This window comes from Tyto alba, unplaced genomic scaffold, assembly GCF_018691265.1.
Source record: "Tyto alba isolate M040663 unplaced genomic scaffold, T.alba_DEE_v4.0 Super-Scaffold_5, whole genome shotgun sequence".
NCBI classification, from domain to species: Eukaryota; Metazoa; Chordata; class Aves; order Strigiformes; family Tytonidae; genus Tyto; species Tyto alba.
This window is the reverse complement of record NW_024881326.1, coordinates 13,228,874-13,250,357: the sequence shown is the minus strand read 5'-3', so window position 1 is coordinate 13,250,357 and position 21,484 is coordinate 13,228,874. Positions and strand designations below refer to the sequence as shown.

General features: G+C 46.8%; 1 protein-coding gene and 1 long non-coding RNA gene across 2 annotated transcripts in view; one reads left to right on the top strand and one right to left on the bottom strand.

The window, feature by feature from the left end:
- Window positions 1-4,985, bottom strand: part of AR (androgen receptor) — a 58,726-nt gene extending 53,741 nt beyond the window's left edge. Inside the window, exon 1 of the mRNA XM_032996115.2 lies at window positions 3,864-4,985. Coding sequence (XP_032852006.2) covers window positions 3,864-4,867 — 1,004 coding nt within the window. The 5' untranslated portion in view covers window positions 4,868-4,985. The remainder of the gene's footprint in view (window positions 1-3,863) is intronic.
- LOC122154840 lies at window positions 3,385-10,554 on the top strand. Its single transcript, XR_006166969.1, has 2 exons — window positions 3,385-3,634; window positions 6,948-10,554. It is a non-coding gene; the product is annotated as an uncharacterized LOC122154840 (long non-coding RNA).
- Window positions 10,555-21,484: the final 10,930 nt, after the last annotated feature.

The window sequence follows — 21,484 nt, the reverse complement described above, 5'->3', positions numbered from 1 at the left end:
TGAAGAGCCGAGGGTCCCCAGATCTCTCCTGGGGATGGGGACACCAGAGCAGCACCCAGGCGGGCGCTGGCGGACGGCAGCTACGGGCTGGGAGCCAGGGCAGCTGGGAGAACAGCCTCCTGCCTCGTCTCATCTGTTAGTGTAATAACCCGCCCCTGATCTCCTTATCAGAATCTTATCTACTCCTATTGGGTAGAAATTATTACAGGTATTATCTGCAAGCAGTATCACAATTACATAGCTGGCCACAAAAAAAAGATTATACAGCCATTATGCCAGGTGATGCATAAACACATGGCACTCACCCAAGCCGATTACAGCCGAACCGAAGAAAGGAATCTGCAGGTAGGTGTGATCAGCAAACACAGGGATACCAAAGAGGTAACAGTAGTAATAGCAAATGCCACTTAAAAAAACATTTGAAACTACGTGGACAGCTAGATATTTTTCTGAGCCAATTACCCCTTATATTAATTTATCACCTTTGTTTCCATTGCTTCAGTAATAGCTCCTTTTTGATTCCATTTTTGCTTAAACCAAATAGGCATACACCACTTACTCATTGCCGTGTTTTGATCGGACAAGTCAGTTTGATGCCATAACCTTGGATTTATTCTATGAATGCTGTGTCTCACTCTTAAAACAGGTTATTTAGTCATCTGAGAGGCTGCTGGTAGTAATTATGCAATAACCAGAGCACAAAGATAAACAGCTACAAGTCCACAGTGTAACGAAAGCTTGGATTAATTTGCTAATTGCATGTAAGCATTACTGGCACAATCAGGTATGCTATATCAAAAGCTTTAATTTAAATCAAATTTGCTGATCCCTGCTTTGTTTCCTGTGTAACGTTTCAGTGCCTCTACACCCAGACAAATCCCCCCCCCTCTGCATAAGCCAAGGGGCAGGCAGCAGTTACGGACCTGCACTGGTCCCAGCAGCCATGCCCCCGCTGTGCCCCCCACCACACCATGAAACAGCGAGAGGGGCTCCTGCCAAGGGGGCACCTTAATTCGGTCCCATTGGGTCTGTTGGTTTCCGAGGCAATCCCCAGCAGCCGACAGCGTTTGCTCCAGGAGTGCACGTGCTGTGTTCCAGAGCAAGGGGGAGGCCAGTACCCCATTTTCCATTAATAATCCCTCTAGCAGACCAGCCCCCTTCTCTCAAGGCTTTAGAGGTAAACTCTTCTACGTGGAACCCCAGAACTCAAATTGATAGTAGTTTATATCAAGGGAAAATGTAAACAATCCCCCCAAAATATTAAGAAACTGTTCATGCTTTAGTGTCCTTTATGGGTTGGGGGGTGAAGGGGTGCCTCTGATTTAAAAAATGCCTACCTATACCTGACCCCGAACTGCACTAGCACAGAGCTGGGGTTTTGAAGAAAGGTTCATGTTGGATGGAAGAGATGTGATCCCGCTAGCGTAAAGCGGGACTGTTCAAAAAGGGAAAGAACTAGGAGCAACACACCTTAAAATGGTCCTTTACTCTTCAAAGGAGATTGGGCTGCGTCTGCAGCTGCCAGCACTGCAACGGCGTGAGGATCTGAAGTGGCTGATCTCTCACTGCCCGAAAAGCTGCAGTGAGCCCACAGAAGTGCCCTCCACGGCTCTCCAAGAAAATGCTGAGACCACATATTCTAGGGGTCAAGTGGGTAAAGTTTTCTGTGCAATGCCACCTTGGGCAAGAACTTAAACCTAGCACTAGAATCTAGCAGGGGGATACGGGTCCAAAACAGACCATCCTTCAGTGAGGGAACTTTACTATAAAGCATTTTAGCTCCCACGACCCTCCTTTCTCACCAGTGCTGCCGCCTGCGGAGCTGGTACATGATCCCCTGCCATCAGCTCCAGCTGCAGCAGGGGCTGCTCATCACACTGACACTGCTGCGTTTTGAGGAGAAAATTAAAAGCCACAGCAAATCGACAGGCAGCACCCTGTAAAGTTTATGGAGACTTTGCTAGGATGAAATATAAACCTGTCAGCAATTAACCCGTATGGCTTTAGCAAGATCAGGAACGTTCCGCTTTCCTTACAGCATTTTAAAATTGCATCTGAACACAGAGAGGGGTATAAATACGGTCAGTCTGCCATGCCCTTGCAGCAGTCAGGTAATGCTGTATGAGCAATGGAGTCCAAAGGACAAGCTAATGGTATTTTAGAAGCTCTCAGTGCTAGCTCTGACCCCACTAATCCCTGCAGAAGCCTGCCAGCGGGAGCCCAGGCCCCCCGGGAGCCGCCGTGCCGTGGAATCGGGACACAGATGCAGCACACTGAATGGAGACGCAAGGAAGAGCAGGACACAGCACTTCCCACAGAAATAAGGGAGGTGTCCTTTATCGCTCAGGCAAGACGTGGGCACACTTTGCCCGCTGCCCAGGTCCAGCCCACACAGCTGCCTGCTGACCACCACATCAGCCCAAACCTGTTTTCCCCACAGCAACACTCCCTGGCTGTGCGTGGTTCCACTGCACAGGCTTTGCTTCGCAGGCAAACAAGCCATCGCGAGGCTGAGCCTTCTGCTAACAAAAAACTGCACCATCCATTGCCAGAATTTGGACAATTGAACTTTTCCAACTTTATTCATCCCTACTCACTCTGCACTGATTTCGGCAGAGATTTATCCAGACTCCAGAGGAAGATACACAGGGAACGCACAACTCCTGCCACCGGTACAACTCACAGCTGGACTCGTTTTGACCTGTCCTTACTTTTTATCCCTTCTTTTTTGCCAAATGCTCAAGTATATTATTGTGTGGATGATAATTACTATACTGCCTGAATAAACCTGTGAGCATTTTAAAGCAACAAAACAAGCATAGAAGCACAGCAGTTACCCTGTGCTAATTTAAAGGGAAACTCTAATTGTTCATTTTAATCTTTGGTCCCAGCAGACACAGTACCACAGGGCGAGCATGTGAATGTGAAACTCCAACGATGCAAACTCAAGCTGAGGCCACACCAGCCACCTGTAGCTGGGGCTCCTCCTGAGCCAGCAGAGAAATCCTTTTGCAGTCACCTTCTTGCTCCTGTTTCAATCAGCTGCAGCGATTCTCTGACACCTGTAATGCGTTTTGCCATGATGAAAGGCGATGATGCAGTCAGTATGACTGCTTTAGATTTAGACGGGGTATACCTATTTTACAGGGACAGTTAATCTACTTTTTTAACGTTAATTCACCAGGAAAAGTTATTTTTGATTGAGTCCTTCTCAAAAAACCCTTTCTTCCTCTGCTATATTCCTAAATACTCTTCTGTCTCTACTTTAAAACACATTTTCTGTCTGTACTTAGAACGTTAAAGCACATGCATTATTTCTCTGCCTATACATTGAGCAGTTTCAGTTTGTTCTGCACAGCTCATTCCCCATTTGTCTAGCTCACAGCAGAGCAAGGCGCTGGCAGGATTTTAACTCAATCCCAAGATTGGACCGTGCTTCAAGCGCAGTGTCCCGATTCCCGCATGCTTACAGCGGCCAAGAGAAGGGGAATAACAGATGCTGAACAAAACGAGATAAAGGCAATCAACCTTAACGGGACAGCAGAGAATACCGGGAGGTTAGCTCAGTATTTCTGGCACAACAAGTCCCAAGTGACACCATTTCGGTGAACGGGAAGGCTCTGGCAGCGGAGAGGTGAATCAAGCCGGGGACAGCTGGACCCACGGTGTTTGCCGGGGCAGCTTATGGGAGGTGGCGGGGCTGCGTGGGGTGCCGAGACTAGTGGGATGAGGGGTGCGGGATGAGGGGTGCGGGATGAGGGGTGCGGGATGAGGGGTGCCGGCGGGATGAGGGATGTGCGAAGTGGGACGAGGGGTGCCGGTGCCGGCGGGGTGCGCGGTGCGGGAGGGACGCGGGTACTCACCGGACATCACCGTAGGCGCCGGCGTAGCCCTCGGCCCAGGGCCCCAGCTCGCTCTTGACACAGGCGGCGGGGGCGGCGAAGGGCGCCCGGCCCGCCGGGTACCAGCCGTCGGCGGGGAACTCGACGGTCTCGGCGGCCGGTCCCCGCCCGCAGCCCGGCGGCCCGGCGGGCGGCTCGGCGCAGGGCCCGTAGAGCTGCCCCTCCTCGGCGAAGAAGGCGGGCCAGGGCGGCGCGGGGCCCGGCGGGGCCAGCTCGGCGCCGTAGCGGCACGGAGCCCCCCAGCCGCCGCCCGCCGCCGGCCCCGCCGGCCCCTCCAGCTTGATGCGGGCGGGCGGCGGCGCCAGGCTGAAGCCCGGCGGTTGCCGCGCCGCGGGCCCCGGCGAGCCGCGGTAGAGCCCCGGCCCGGCGGGAGCGCCGACGGCCAGGGCGGCCTCGGTGCCCGCGAAGGCGGCCGGGGCGGGCGGCGGCTCCGGCGGGTCCCCGGCGGCCGGGCGCGGGGCGCGGGGGGGCCCGGCGGGCAGCGCGAACATGCAGTCCTCCCGGGGCAGGGGCTCGGCGGGAGCCTCCGGCGCCTCCAGCGCCAGCCCCATGGAGGCGGACACGGCCCGGCAGAGCTGCTTGGCGCTCTCGCCCAGCGGGTCCTCCTTGGGCGCCGGTTCGGCCTCGGGCGGCGGCAGCAGCGGCAGCGCTCCCGCCTCGCACAGCAGCTCCCGCAGCTCCCCGGCGCAGGCGAAGGGAGAGCCCATGGCCGGGCCGCCCGCCGGCAGCGCCTTCCCGGCGCCGCGGGGCTCCGGGGCCGGCAGGCAAGGGGGCGAGCCCGGGGGCGGCCGGGGGCTCGGCGGGCAGGGCGAGCACGCCGGCGGCTGCTGCTGGCTGCCGCCCTGCTCCTCCCGCGGCGCCTGGAAAGCCTCGCAGACGCTCTGGAAGAAGCTCTGAAAGGCCCCGCGGAAGGTCCTGCCCCCCGCCCGCGGGTAGACGCGCCCGACCCCCAGCTGCACCTCCATGCCCGCCGAGCGCGGGGTAGCGAGAACGGCAGCGGCAGGGGAGGCGAGGGCGGAGAGCCCCGGCGGGCGCCCCCGCAGCCGCCCGCCCGCCCGCCGGGCCGGTTAACGGCGGCGCTGCCCCGCGGTGCCCATCCCCGGCGGTGCGGGGCGGGCGGGACGCTCGGTGCGAGCAACAGGCAGGAAAAGTTGGAGCCGGGGGAGCGGCGGGGCGGGCGGGCTGCGGGGGAAGGGGACGCGCCGGGGGAGAGCGCCCCACGCCGCGGCCCCGGGGGCAAAGGGAGGGGGGGGCTCGGCAATGATTAAGCTGATTCCGCGGCGCGGAGGGAAGCGGCGCCCGCCCCGGGCCGGGCCGGGCTGGGCGGCGAGCGGAGCCCCGCGGGGCGGCCCCGGAGCGGAGCGGCGCGACCCGCCGAGCCGCAGCGCCTCCGCCGGCCGCAATTTCTGCGCTGGGCTCTTCACCGGCGCCGGCCCCCGCGGGCGGGACGGGACGGGGCCGCCCGACACGGCCCGCCGAGGGACATCGCCCCTCACCGCCGCCTCTGGGCGGGCGGAGCGGGGCGGGGCGGGGGCGCGGCCGCCGCGGCCCCGGTTCCCCTCGCGGCCCGGGCTGGCGGGTGTCTGGCTCCCGTCCCTCCTCCCCGGCAGAAGCGCTGCGCAGCCCCGGGCCTGGCGAGGGGCGTCCGCCCCGCTCGGTACCGCGCACCGGTCACGTCGCAGCCGCGGGAACCGGGCGCCCTCTCCCTACCGAGTGGGAGAGTTTGGTCCCACCTTCCTCTGCTCCTCGTCGTGCGATAACCCCCGCCCGCCATCGGCGGGGAACATCTGGTGTGTACCACCACTCTGGTCACGCACAAGGTTGAAAAAGACGTAGCTAGCAGCCATAATTAGTGTAGGACCTACCATAAACAAGGCTTGAGCTCCCCTCACTGGTCCTGTAATAACAATCCTAAAGCAACTTCTGGTAGGTACCATTCCCAGGCAACCTGGCAATGGCATCGTACTCATTTGAGATGGGTTAAAATAAACCCGTTAATTTCAACCCCTGTGGAGGCAAAGGGCAAAAGGTAGTGATCTGTTGCAAATGGAGAAGTGGAGCCAGTTGGGAAAACGAAGAATCATGTCCAGTCTTTTAAAAGCATTTTTACAAGCCATAGAAGATAAAAATAAAAAACTAAGTACAGCCAAGCAAAATTTGGCAGTGTCCTCCACTGGCCAAAGAACACTACCTCCTGCCAGAAGAGGAGCTTGGGGAAGTTGGTGCACAAAGTGAGGATGGCATCGCTGCCTGCCCCACAGACCTTAATTACTGACATTATCTGTAGTTAATTACAATAATTACCTCGCTGTTGGCTGGTACCCGGGGGGGGGGGGGGGGGGGGGGGCAGTGGGCAGGGGCTGCTGCTGCCCGGGTAGCATCAGGCTCAGGACTGTGACCAGCTCTTCCTGGCCTTCAGTGAGGAAGACTGTTTATGGAGAAACCTTGTAGATTTTTGATATGGATGAAGCACCAAGCTGTTTTTTGATGACAAGTAACATAGCTCCTAAGATAGTAAAGCAGCACAGCTAAAACCTGAAAAGGTAAAAATAGAGGGAGATACTGTAAAATGTGTGCAGAGCGCCTGTTTGAACAGTCGTGGGTCTCAGCAATCCCACCTGCATCACTGGGGACGGGCCTGGCTGACGCTCGGCGGGGCCCCCCCCTTCCACACGTGGCCCCGAGGCCCCAGCCCCACAGTAACACCGAGCTGCAGCCCCAGGTATGAGGAGAGGGAACATGGCGGGAGAGGATCAGAGAGGGGTTTCGGAGGGATTCAAAGAAACCCATGGGGACAAGGAGGATGCTTGTGTGACCAGATGTTAACTTGCATTACAAATTGTTCTTCACGTATCCACACGGGGAAAAGCCTGGGTGTAGGATGCCTTTTCAGGGGGTAGGCTTGTGAGAGAAGTGTCTCCTGCAGAAGTAAGGTTGCATGCATTGCTTTTCAGAAAGCTGGTATAAAGCCTTAATTGCATTGTCTGAAAGATTAGTACCATTAAGTCAAAGAATCTCTTTTTTTCCTTTTTTTCTTGGACACAGATGAGTAACAAACTCACTCTTCCTACCAGCTACACAGTAATAATGATGGCCTAGCTTTACTGCGGAGCTGCTCTGCACCTCAAAAACAACGGCAAAACCTTAGAGGCACAAACCCAGGATCCACAACTGAATCTTATTACAGTATCCCTGTAAGTGACGCAAAAAAACCCTGTTCCAGAAAATTAGCTGTTGCTGCAAATCTGTGCAGATACCTGCCAACTGGATGCGGATTCCAGTGTTTGCTCTTTCAGTCTCCAATGGTTGTCAAGCCTTTGGAGTAAAATATAGAGACTCTGGAAAACATCAAGGGGAGGATTCTCATGATTAGCATAAAGAAATTGATTGAAAAAAAGCTGAGGATTGGAGATGTGGTGTAGTACCACTTAAGAAACAGATGACTTTGCATTTTAAACAAAAAGTGAGTTATTCACCCGTGCGATTCTGACAAGCTGCGTAACAACTTTGTTGGACACCACCATTCCCACCAAGGAAGAAACATCCTCGGTTCGTCTGCGCTGAAAACACCACGAGCTGTGAAGCCCTCGGTGCAAGTCAGGCGTTTTGTGTTCAAGTAGCCTTGTCTGTCTGGGATCGGATATTTTTTGGCTTTTGCATGTGTCTCGAGGCCCTCAGGTTGGTGTTTGTCCTGCTGCTCTCGGTGTTCTATCTGCAACATCTGCGGGCGCACAGATTTTCCCACAATCTGTAGTTTGCTGCTTGGGTTTGTGAGATGCTAATCACAACTGACGCGCATACAGAAAGACTGCAAAATGGTTTATGTTCTTCTCAGTTTACAGAGACAACACTGTAGTTTTGACTGATTGTCTATGTGGTTAAGATGCATTATTTTAGAAGCAATTTTGTGATTAGATTGTCATAAATTTGAAAAAGCTGATAATTTTTCTTTTTTTCTTTTTTTTTTTTTTTAATTTATTCCTTGAAAGGTCATCTTGTGAGTGTTTTGTTTTCCTGGTAGTCACATGTTTCTTTTAAAAATTATTAAATGTTAATGGATTTTCTGGGTGCGTATGTTTATGGCTGCACATGCTGTTTTTTACAGGCTTCATGTATTTTAATCTTTATCCTTGGTCAATGAAGAAAAATCTGTACTGCTAATGTACAGTGGGTGTTTTACTTGCAGTTACTATCTTACAAGTATTAAAATGTAACTTTCTTTAGCATTTCAAAGTTCTTTTATGAGTTTCATTAAAGCCATGTTAAATCCTTTCCATAAAATCACTTTCTACAGTTTAGAAGTCAACCTCAATCTCCACGCACATCTTAAATCCTGAGAGCTGTATTTTAACAGGGTAACATAGGCATCATTTATGGAAAGACCAGGCAAAACCTATGCAAATGTTTATTTTTTCTGTATTCAAGCTAGACTGTAGTTTCAATTATCAAATTAGTGAAAAAGGAGCAGCAGCATGAGCCTACACGTTTCAGAAAAGTGACTTTCTCTTAAGTGAGTCTGTGCTTTTCTGTAGAACAAAGTTGAAGAATGTGTTACAGATTGTTTGCTCGGCTGTCAGTGGTTGAGGCTAAGGTATTCATGCATTTGATTGCATTTTATTGCTAAAACGTTAAGGCAGGCTGAAAGTATATTGTTTCGCTTTACTGTCTCCCAAATCCTGAAGCGTTCTTTTCTAATGTTCCTCTGGTATTTGGTTTTATTCATGAAATCTGAGTGTAAGAATTGCAATACATTGTTTTCTTTTATGTAAAATAACATTAAAATCAGTAGCCGGGGTGGACACCCGATCTAAAAGCAGCACCGTTTAGCTCAGATACAGAGGCTCGGGGGGACGCACGGGGGTGTGGGCTGTTTGGAGGGACCGCGGCCGAGCGTGGCGGGGCCGGTGGCTCCAGCGCGGTGCGGGGCCGAGCTGTGCCCGCGGCTCCCGGGGGGCTGCCAGCCCCGGCCCTGCCCCCCCTGCCGTCGCCCCGCTCCCCCTCGTTTCTCTCACCGGGTAATGCGTCGTGCAGATGGAAAATGAGCTGTGAGTGAAAATAGGTGTTTTTCCACAAACCGGTTTCATCCTAACTGAGGGACACGTGGCTTTGGTTAGACAACAACAACTCAAAGAAAAATCCAGCACGGTGGGCTTCCCTGACTACTCAGTGGCGTGTGTTCCTTCAGGTTATCCCGGCTTCGTGCTGAGAGAAGAAGGGGCAGGGGAGGGGGGGCGAAGCGGTAGGAGGAAGGTGTAGCTGCACCACGTTACCCCCCCAGGCAGCGTCTTCTGCGTGTGCGAAACACAGAAACACGCGTGGACAGGGGCGAGCGGGGAGCAGCACGGCCCCGCTGCCGGCAGCGCCGCTGCTGCCCGGCTCTTCTCGCCACAAAGATCTGCTGCCCCAGATTTCTTTTCTGTTTGGTCAGAAGCAGGCCCGGCCGTTAGCCGGCTGTGTTATTCTGCGGACATGAGTGGCGTACGGACATGGTAATACCTGGCATTCAAAGAGATGTGGAATTGTATAGCGGGAGGGGGGGAAGAGATGCAAATAAAGGAGATGTTTCAAAAATAAAATATGTAAAGTGCATAAAATGATTTTAAGAGAAGGATCACCTTATTTTATGACCAGATTACTGATGTAAACTAGATGTGTATTGATTAATTTTCTTAAAAAATTGAGACCTTAGATTCATGACTAAGCTTAATATAGTTTATAAAAATAAGTTCATTAAGCATTAAAACATAATTTTATTCTCTGCACTTGCTTCCAGGTTCATAAAGAAATTTTTGTCATTTGCCTGGTGGGAGTCACTACTCAAGCACCAAAAATTAAAGTTTATTGGAGAGTTAAACCATCATTTCCGAGTGTCTTATTAAGGGTCTAAGGGAGTTTTAAATTTTAGTTCACTCGACTAATCTAGTCCAGTAACTTCTGTGCTCAAAGCTGGGAAAGGCAGGAAAACCCTTCTGTTTCTATCCTACGGTCAAAATGAACAGATGAGATCCAGTACTTCTAAAATCAGCAAGGAGGCAGGGACTGTGTGCAGTTGATGCTATGCATTACATATGGATAGTACTTTATTTATCTAATAAAATAGTTTTTTACATTTAAATAATAAAGTTTTTACTTAGAATTCAATAGCATTTTCTTTAACTGTAAAAACAGTCCTAAAATTCTGCATGTATGTTTTAACTGATTTTAAATGCAGCTTGATACAGTACACAAATAAAAGGAAAAATCCCACTATAATTAAGAAATATTGAATTCACTTTCTTTAATGTAATAAATGTTAAGAAAAATGTGAAAAACACCATGCTGAACAAGATACAGTTAAATGTTTGTGTTTTGTTTCTCTTATCTAAATAGATAATTAAAACTCTTGATATTGATTAACTTTCTACTAGCCTGTCCTGTAGAGCAGAATACAAATTATTTACATAACCAGCAGCTTGATGTATGTGTATTGAATAGCAAGCAAAAAACAACCGAACAAGGTAACCATGTGCTTAGCTGTAAACCAAGATGTGAGTTTATGTTTATTTGGATGTTTGGGATGGGAAGAGCTTTAGTGCAGTGCACTATGTACACTTGCATGAATTGCCACACAAAATAAACATTTAATAAAGGAACCCATTTATAAAACCTTAAAGATATTTTTCTCTATTTTGTTAATTTTAAAAGTCAGTTTGTGTCTATTTTTAAATTTCAGCTATGCGTATCTTACCAGTAGTTTCTCCATTAAAAAAATTTTAAAAGAGCATTCTTGCCTTGAAGTTAGGCACATCTTAAAGATATCCAGGAAAATGTAAGCAAACTGTTAGTTCATTTACTTCATGTTAAAAACCTTTATGGTTATTGTACAGCTGGATCTGTTAAACTTGCTCCATAGAGACCAAGCAAAAAATTAGAACCTCTTTGGCTACAAGGCAGTATACCCTTTATGGTGCTAAAATTAAAAAGGATTTCACATAACCAATTACTTATTACTTATGTCAGATTAATGTAAAGTTTGCTCAAATAGAATACATGAAAATTTGACTTAGAAACCTTTGGGACTTTAAAACCAGCTCCATGTAGCTATATTGTATTCCTACAGCTTCTGTTTTGGTACTTATACAAACTTGTTTATCAATAAAAATGTCTAATATTTTCTTTCTAATGACCCTCATGCAAGACCAAATCATTTATGTTTTAGTCTATCACAGAGAATGTTAAAATATTTATTTATCACTCAGATACAGCAAAAAGCAATATGAGCAATTTTAGTTAACATTTGACCTGATAAGCCCGTCTAGCTTTTCAGTGATTTTTTTAGCTTGGTGTTTTATCTTTCCCAAGGGTGCTGCTACCTCTTGCCAGCCATCAGATTCCACCTTCTGTCCCTACGCTGATGCCTCTTTGGTTTCTGGCAGCGGTTGGCTCTTCTTGTTAGGAATCAGTTGGTGAAAGGAGTGAGAGCAGACCATGCAAGAGCACAGTGTGCATCTATAAAACATAATTTTTTGAGTGTACCATTGCTTCCTGACTGGTCCTTCCCCATCAGAGGGAGAAGGCACCACCTGGGCTCTGGCAGGACTTTCAGCGACATGTCCCTTTGCTTCTCCAAGGAAGGGCGATGTTTGCTCCCCGTGCCTTGGATGGAAACCCACGTGCAGCTTCCTCCGCTGCCAGAGCTGCTTGTGCATGAAGACACAGATGGAAGGGATTAAACATCTGGTTTCATTCCAAGCTTTTGAGAATGCTTTAGCCCAATCACCTGTGCATCTCCCAGTGTCCCTGTGGTGTGTACCACCCTGTGCTGGATGGGGGTTGGCTTTGGGTACCACACAGCCCCTGGGTGGAGTCAGGGGAGCCGCTGGAATTACCGCAAAACTCAGATTTGCTGGTCTCTCCCCTTCTGCTGAGAACCTACCCAAAGAAGGCTCAGATCTGAAGACTTTAGAAATTTCAACTCTTTGATCAAATAGGTATAAAACTGTCAGACATCTCTGCTTTTCCCATTTCTAAGGTTTCCCCACCTGTGAATATCGAAATGCTTTACAACGTTTGCCAAATTGAACCTCAGTGCAGATCTGGGAAGAGGGAGGCAGTGGCACCACTAACTGTCCCAGTTCCCCACCTGGGGAAATGCGAGGCGGCTGTGCAGCAGCATGACCTGGTGGCGACCAGACTGTGACTCAGTGGCAGGGCTGGGAACAGCACTCACAGCTTTTTTCTCTTTCTTATGCTCTGACTCCAAGCTTTTTCCACCCACGGCTTATTGTAAATCAGTTATGGTTAGAAAAGTTATTATCGCCTGGGTATTTCATACTTCTTCTTCCTCAGTCAGTCCCAGAGACAGCTTGCTTGATAAACAGAGCAGGAACTTCCAACTGACAGGACTGCCAGGTGAAAGAAGCATTAAAAAAAAGAATCCAGCTCTCTCTTCTCCCATATTCCCCGACCCTCACTGAAAGTGAAAGAAAAGAGCGTTCAAAAGCCTGCTTTCCTCTAGCTGTGTTGGTCTCTCTGCTTTCCAGAAGGCAGAGGAGGCAAACAAAACATCCTGAGAGAACAGTATGAAAATGAACTTGTTCCCTGCCCCTCCTTCTGTTTTAGGCATCCTGCAATGTTTTGGAGATGACCTATTCTCAACTTGAATTTGATAAGGCTTTGACTTGTATTTTCCCATTCTCTCAACAGCATGTATTCAGGTAATTTTTATCTGGTTGTAAATATTTTTTTAAAGTCCCCTACAGATATTTATAAGGGACCTTTACCATAGCCGTAAGCTTGATCTGGGGATGTCACTGACAGTTTTGTCTTTCAGTTCATAGAAAGGCAATTTAAATGCATGAGATTAAAAAAAAAAAAAAAAAAAAAAAAAAAAAAAAAAAGATGGACTTGATTCTGAGTTACTGAACACGCACTTTGTCTGACTTCATCACGAGCAGAACGAGATCTGATTAGGTTCAGGGGGAGATACTGAAGAGACCTGATCCAGCAAAACACTTCAACACATTTTCATCTTTAAGTATACAAATAATCCCACTGAAATCTAGGAAATCCTTATGTGGTTAATGTTAAGTATTCACTTAAGTGCTTTGCTGGATCAGTACCAAAATGATTATTTATGAAGTGCTGTCAAATACATCAGACACCAAGAAAATTATTTTTCTGATAAGATCCTTTGGCTCAGAATATCCTATGTGACTGATCAGAATTGCAGCAAATAACATTTTTTTTTGAGAGATAGGGGACATTTCATTAAAAACTTTCTCTCTGGACTCAAAATTAACAGCTGTTCTTTTGTTTTGTTTCCTGAAGAAAATGCAACACAAGGTGATCTTTAAAAGCACAAATCTACAGCCATTGAGGGCTCAGATGTTACCATAGTCCTGTGGAGCTTGCCAGGAGCAAAATCAATCATTTTTTTTTGCCATTAATCTCTAGTAAAATAAGGCAGATAGCACACAGTTCAACAGTTTTGCTTCCACTCATTTGAGGCAAGTTGCAGACATAATTCATTAGCCTGTTGCTTACAGTATTATCTTGAGTGTACTACTTCTTTTCCGTTATCACAGCTTGAAGTGATTAACCTATTTAAGATAAGATATAGCTGCAGATGACCTGCCTTATTAATGTCCCATAAATGTTGAAATAATTAAGTCCTTTCCAACCACAGTAGCCTGTATAGGAAAATTAAGAGTCATTCTTGCGGTACATTTAAAATAACAGCAAATATGCAGAAAGAATCTAGAGCACAAGCAGCATCCCACTCTCTGCTGGGGGCAGAGGCAGTGTGATTTGACAAAGGCACTTCCAGCCTTGGTGTGAGTGCCTGTGCATGTTTGTATTTGAACTTGGTAGTGTTCTCATCTGATTATGACAGGGAAGCAAGGATTCAGCAGCAACGAAGACCATGTAATTTGGGAGAAAGAAACATGCAAGTGCGTGAGAGACATCTTCTTTGTACCTCTTCTGGATGCTGTTGCTGAGGGAACTGTGGATGTGAGCTGGTGGGTTGTTAGGCTCCAGAGAGGGGCTACAGCAGACAGCCCCAGAGACCTCCCACCAGTCAGCACCTACAGACAGTAACAAGGCAGAAGACTGTAGGAAATCAGGCTTCGTTACTTCTACCTCCCACAGCTTTTCCTCATTATTTGATTGAGTCTGCTAGTCTTAGATTGCCTAATGCTACACAGAAGTAGTATGTTTCTTAAAATTTTAAATATTTTGGCCATCTTTGTCAATCCTCGACCACTAACTTTGCCTTGTCTTGTCAGATAGACGTGTGAGTTCACATGGGTGGATTAAGAGGTTTTAAAAGTTGTCTTTGCAGATGGGTGTAGAAAATCTTTTCACTTTCATCTAATTCTGAACAGTAAGAATGTCTTACATCTCTTGTTCCTCAATATGTTTCATCCTTCTGATTTAGGACCACAGGTTGCTTAACTCTCTCCTGTACTTCTCCTTGATGTCCAATGCTCACACTGCTTTTACCCAAGAAATCCCAAACCTTGCGTGCTCCTGGGAGAGAGAGGAATTGCCTGGATCCTTGCCACTGCCTTCAGTGAGTTTTGATCAAGCTTGTGGCACAGATTAGTGAGAGGACCCTGCTCTGTTCATCAGTCACCCTGCTTGCCTTGTCCCAGCGAGGGCAGATAATTGATTGAGCATCATTGCCACTCAAGAGGAAAGCACTTAGAAGAAGATGAGTTTGATCAGTTCTTGGCATGCAGCAGGATTCACCAGCCCGTCCCTGCCCAGGAGCCGCATCAGTCCAGCACCAGGTTGCTGAGCAACCAGCAACATCTTTTCATAGAAAGTGGCAGACCTGTATGGTGGCTTTCAAACGCCTTTGTTTTGAAACAAAACTTGCTTTAAATACAGGATTAAGCAGATGTCTTAGGTAATACTTCTGGAACAGTTACAATCACCTGAAATGTTATTCTTCTCTTTGCCCAAATTCAACCCTGTCACCTCCAAAGAATCACTAACATATTTTCCTGATCTTACAAATTGGAGACAGATTTTCAGAACAGCCTGTTCATGCACCTGAATGAAATGACCAAAGTGCTTGGTACATTTGATCAAATATAATCATTGCAGTGCCGAGAACTTTAAGAAAATTAATTCCTAATGAAATACATATTTGCACTATTTATTGTGTCTTACACAATGGCATTTTGGGCAGAGTTTGAAGTTCCTCAGGAGCTGGGGAGGTAATACATGGGGTTGTGGCTTCTAGGTTCCTGTATGAAATCTGGCTGAAGGCAGTAATGCTGAAAGATCCATTTTCCAAGTGTACAGTTGGGAGAAGCCTGGGACAAGGCCACTTCCCATGCTGGACAGGGATGATCACCTAAAGTGAGACACCACAGGTTGATGAATATTCATTGGCTCCACTGAAGTTCATGAGCACTTTGCTGCTGCCTTCAGCAGGCCAGCACTTCACATGGGCTTAAATACATAGCTGATGTTGGGTTGTTGCTTCTTGTTTGAGTACTCTGAGGATCCCAAGGAAACATCAGAACATCTTCTTTTATCTGAATTTTCTAGCTTTACTGGTCTTTGTTCCACCTTAGCAGGCACAGCTCTTCCTCTGTACACCCTGGAGGTCGTTTTAAGTTCTTATTTCCAACTCTGCTATTTAAAGACCCTGTAAAGTATCTAAACAATATCATAGAGAAAAGATGTGTCATGGCTCAGCTGAGAGTGTGATGGAAGGGATTAAGTTGAGTGGATAGTAGTATGAGCTGCTGTGGGAAGGAAACTGCCCCTTGGAAACTTCAGTAAAACTACATCTGCATGATGTTATTACAATACAGGTCATAAAAACTCTCATACAACATCCTAGAGGTGTAAGACTGCACAGTTTACTTCATAAGCATATTTTCACTGCTAATTAGACACTGAGGAGTCCATTCTTTCATCAGGTAAATATATTGTGTGACTGAAGAAGTAGTTTAACGCATCCTAGATTTTTATTAAAACTTGAGGCAGTGTGATACACTTACTCCTGCACTGACATATTTTGTCTTTCCTGAAACTCTGAACAGCAGCGCACACAGACTGGAGCACTGGAAGCAAAACCCTGCTCAGCAGGGCACTGATCACAGCTCCAGGCAACTGGAATGTTTCTAAGGAGGAGCGGCGACTGAGGACAGCTATACAGATCCACCATCACAGAGCTTGCTGAGAACACAACTGTTAGTCAGCAAGAGACTGTAAATCTCCCAAACGCTATGACAATGTACTTAAGCTGCATGAGAACTGATTTTTCCAATTTTTTCCCTTTAGTCCCCTTATCCATCCTTCTTGCTGAAAAATCATTGCCCGGGCAATTTGTGATCCAGATGCCAGTAAACCAGCGCCCAGATGTGCGAATGCAAAGTGCCCAGTTGTGTAATCTATCCATGCACACTGCACTGAGATAACCTGTATCACTCCCATGCCAGCTTTAAGTCGTTCCTCTTGACTCTTGAGTTCTCTCTACAGTCTCCCCACCTACTGTCTTTTCTGAGCTTCTTGCCTCCCTTAACTGAGCACAGACCTTCCTGCAGAGCATTGCATGGGCCGATGTGAAATGTACCCTTTGTCCCTTACAGAACAAGGCAAGCTTCTGAAGTGGATAGTTTCTGTCTTTTCTGGGTAAGTGGCTCCTTTGCTGACTAACACACACCGTGGGCACTGACTGGAGGCAGCTGCAAGGTGGCTGGAGCAGCTGAGCAGCCGCCGCTGTATTCCACACTGCAGGGCACACAGCCTCCTGGAATAACAGGCAGAGTGGAGCAGATGTGTCCTTGGGATTGCCCCTGGCCAGGTAATCCAGGCCTGGCTGGTGCGTGCTGCTTATGTGCACTTTCTGAGGAACAGCCCTGACTCTCTGGAATAAGGAAGAAGCATGTTTATGCAATAAATTAAAAGGAAAACTAGAATAGCACATCCCCAGGGAAGACAGTAGAGGTGAAATACATTTTGGTGAGGGACACCTCACTTAGATGACCTGGAAAAGAAAGCCGTAAATAGTAAAACGGGTGTAACACACAGGTGTAGAGAGTTGTCTCCCTCTTCCCCTCTTTTGTTCTTTTATAGCTACTAAGCACAATGGTGGGGGAAATGCCAGCTAGTCTTCAAGAGAGCTATTTACACACAGTACGGGCAACAGCTATGTCAACTTTCTCACCCCACTCCACCTATTCTGACAGGACACCCCACTGAGGGTGATGTGACAGTGCAGCCCACCACAGCTGGCCTGAATCCAGCTTTGCATGGAAAGTTAAAATGACAGTGGTGGTTAATTAGGTCCACTTGTGATGATGAGTTTGTTGTGGGGTATCTCTTCACCAGAAACAGTACTCGCAGTTGTCTGTCTCCACTGACCAGGGGACTGGGTGGTCAGCATCCCAGTGAATACCTCAGGTTTCACCTGATTTGACAGAAAAAAAAGCATGTTGTGCTCATGTACAAAAGGGAACCGTCTCTGGGTCGTGCACTGCACTGATGCTGTAGCAGTCACTTGCTGTAGGTAACAACCTCCTTGAAGTTCCTACTGGCCTCAAGTCATAATTTTTTAAATTTTCTGTAGCATAAGAAATACCAGAATGCAGCAGGGTAACATGCTTCTCGTGGATTGAGGGTCCACATCTTAAAGATTGAAATTGAATTCTTCTCATGCTGCACAGAAAATTGTGCAGCCTACAACATAGGTATTCTCAAGTGATACTGCATAGAAAGAATGAAAAAAAATTAAGGATAGTAAATATCAGTGAGTTCAGATGCAGATAGATAGATAGCCATAAAAAGTTATAATAGATTTTGTACTGCTGTTAGTAATATATTACTACCCACTATATGGGTAGTATAGTGTCTCCAAAGTGTCTCCAGTGAATCAAAATAAAGAAATCCTTTGGTGCAGGAATCTGAAGTGACTAGGACAGATGTAGCATAATTTCTTCTCCTTAACCGAGGTGGGAATAAATTAAAGAAAACTCTGAGAGGCTGGATGGGTTCATGCTCACCGAGTGTTCTGCAGTACAAAAGTAACCTGCTGGTGAAACAGGTTTTTGGTGATTTCCCTCCTACTGCCCTTCAATTAGTATTGAAAAGTTTTGGTTTATAGTACAAAAAATTGTTATGACATCATTACAGGGCAGTAAATCTTGGCATAAAGAGGCAACAGAGACTTCTAGCCTTTCTGCATCCTGAGCAGCATTTCTAGAATACTGCTCCCAGGGGGAGAGGTGCCTTGTATTTATTTCTTAGGCTTTATCTTTGCTGCTCCAGTTCCAGCCTTAACAGCACACATAGGTGCACACACACACACAGGCACACGTGCTGGAGTTCTTTCAGCCCCTGTGAATGACATGAACCCAGAAAGTGAAGGAGATGTGTGCATATGGATGCATTACAGGAAATAGCTGGATCAGACAAAGCAATTTGTTTCCAGGTTTCTGTTTATCAGTAAATCTCATACAGTCTATACAGAATCTAAATCTGGGGACTCAGTAGCACTTTCCATCCCTTGAGTCTAGCTGCTCTGTTTAGCAATGTCCTAACCCCACAGCAGGACAAGGCTGATGCACGCAGTGCCCTACTGCCAGCACCCTTTTGCCCCAGAAAGGCAACTTGGGCACAGGAGCCAGGTGGGAGCCCCACCACATTTCAGACAGATTCCTGCTCAGAGCAATAAGAAAAATGTAATGCCAGGCACTGTAGGGCACACCTGCCTTGTGCACAGAGCAATGGATGTAGCAGGAGCTAGATGATTAGCAGGACTGTGCAATCAACTCTTGCTCCGATATATGGTTGAGATAAATGTTATTGGGCTTTAAAATGTTGTGAAATCTCAGGAAAGCTTTTAACAGTCAAAAGCAACGTTCTCAAATTCAAGTCTTCAATGTGAGGTTTGCATTTGGATGGCCACAGTCTTGTCCCATACTGGAAATGGAGGTAAGGAAAGCTGTTAATGATTACAACCCTTCTCTTACCCTTTGGTGGACTGAACAGAGAACAGAAATGTTTCAAAGTGGAGTGTTGATCTGTGCCTTGCTCAACCAGTAACTGACATTTATTGACTTTAAAATTTTACAGAAATGTATCTGGAACTGTATTGTCCAAAGCCTCCTTTTTAGAGCTGATTATTGTTCATTATGTGATGTTTTGGATACTTTCATAAACTGTTGCAAGTTCATTTGGGGAGTCTTTTTGTGCTTGTAAATCGGCAGATGTCTTGTTTTTCTGAAACATCAAGAAACTGCCAGCTTTACTAATAAAAATAAATAATGATAAAAAAGAACATTTTTGTTGCTGTTACTGTAGTTCCCTAATAAACAATAAAAGTCTTAAGTACTTGCATGTATTTGTATTCTGTTGTTTTTCAGTTTTGCCCCTGAGGAATCCATCCTTTTGATATCAAGCCCTATTTTGAAATTAGAGACTAGAAACACCACCTCTGTCCAGTCAGGTCTTGGAATCCTGACCTGTCCTCACTGCAGACTTCACTAGCCTACTGTCCACCTCTCTCCAGAAAGACTTGCTCATTATCAGATTCATTCTATAATTGCCACGCTTGTGACCAGCCAGCCACCGGTTTGCAATCCCTCTCCTCTGTAGATGCAGCAAGCTGCTGACTGAAGGGAGGCCCAATGCTATTTTTTCTTGTTCCTTTGCATCTGGAATCCAAGCACCAGATTTCATTCCTTGTGTCTGGTCTCCTCTCCTTCCCCTGAATCTGGGACCATGTTGGCCATAGATGGCTGGAAGGGGTGGTGGTGGGTAAGCCATGCCTTTGTAGCTCTGTTAGTTCCTGCAGATCTACACCTTGCTTATTTGGAAGTTTCATGATTTTTATTCCATCTAGACAAAGTTGTAACCCTTCAGAAATAAACTGATGCAGTGTCATGTTCTAACCTACACAGAGTCAGCCTGAAATACTAACTTTCCAATCTTGTTTGTGCCAAACAGGCAACTGTCACTGAGCCACAGGAGAATATAAAACTGATAGATGATTTTCCTTGAAGCAGTTCAGCCCAGGCGTATAAAAAAGCTGGTCTAGTATATCAACACACACTCGACATTTCTTTCAAGCTGGTACATTCTGTGATCCCTTGAAGCACATACTCTACAGTGTCCATCAGTTTTGCTGAAAGCACAGGCTTTCAGATGTGTTAAAAATGTAAAGCCAGCTACACGGATTTAGAAGAGCTGTCTTGCTGGAGGGTGAATATTGTGCCTGTAAATCTGCAGCTGAAAGCTAGGCAAAACATCCATGTTCTAGAAACCACAGTTTAAAAGGAAAATGGGTTCCCTTGCGTCAGAATCTGTCAGTTGTCTGACAACCTTGTTTATAATATTTTCTGGGAAGCCAAAAGTTTCAACCAATTATTTAGTGCTTCCTTCCTCTTTACTAGTGCTGCTCACATCAGCTTATTGGGGGCATCTGTTTTTCTGCTCTTTTAGACAAAATCCTATTTGGTGTTAACAAAATAAAGTAAAGTAGAAACAAACAAAATGAGTAAGTCTATTTCAAATTGATTACCATTATTCAGGCTTTGCCTCACAACTGATCTTTGAGTACCACAAAATCTGTACTGTCTGCTGAACATGACCTGAACTGAGTTCATCATCACATCATAACAAAAAAAACAAAAAACCAAACCAAAACAACAACAACAACAAAAAACAAAAACAAAAAAACCAAACCAGAACACCCAAAATGTTTTCAGCCTTTTCAGCCTGGGAGAAACAAGTTTAGATGAAATGCAAAAAGTGCATGTCCCAAGGACCACAGAAAAGCCAGGAGGTGATTTTCCCCCTTGATGTCCACAGCTTTACCACAGGAGAAGGGAAAAGCAAATGGCTGTACAGTTTTTGTCAGGGAAAGAACTGAGAGATAAACTAGCAGGCTGCTTTCCTTCTTTTTCTTTTAGTGGGGGTTAGTCCTTCCTTTCCCTTTTTTGATCTTCCCACAGCATGAAATGAGACTGTAATCCCTCAATGGCCTCAGTGCCTTCAGGGCATTGTGCTTTTTATAAGACAAGACAGTTCTGCACAGTTATCCTGGTGCACGCAGTCCATCTGCTGTCCTTGTACTCTGCACTGTGCTCACGTGTCTGATGCTTTTGTCTCACAGGCACAGAAGTGTGATCATCCTGCTGTGTATCCAATGGAGCTTGTAAGATTCTCCAGCCCCAAAACTTAGTTGTTGCTAAATTGGACTCAAGTGCAATGAGAAAACTGATCTGAACAAACAAAATAAGGCTGGTTTATGTAGAAATAATCGTGTTAGGCCAACACATCTAGTATTAGATCAATTACCTGCATGGCAAACAACAAGGGAATTTGAATTGGCTGGTTTTACTCTCCAGTGTAACTGATACGCAAAAAGACAACAAAGGCCAGAAAGGGAAGTCTGAGAATGAGATTTCTGTGAGTGTTTCAGCCTCCACAATCTTTTGGACTCTGAGGTTTGTGTAAAGTCCAAACCATCTGTACTTTTTGGTGGAATCTAGCCAGGCCTGAAGAATCAGAGACATGATTCAAAGAAGAGGGAATAAGACTGTGTAATAGTGCTGCAGATAAGGTTGAAGTCTTAG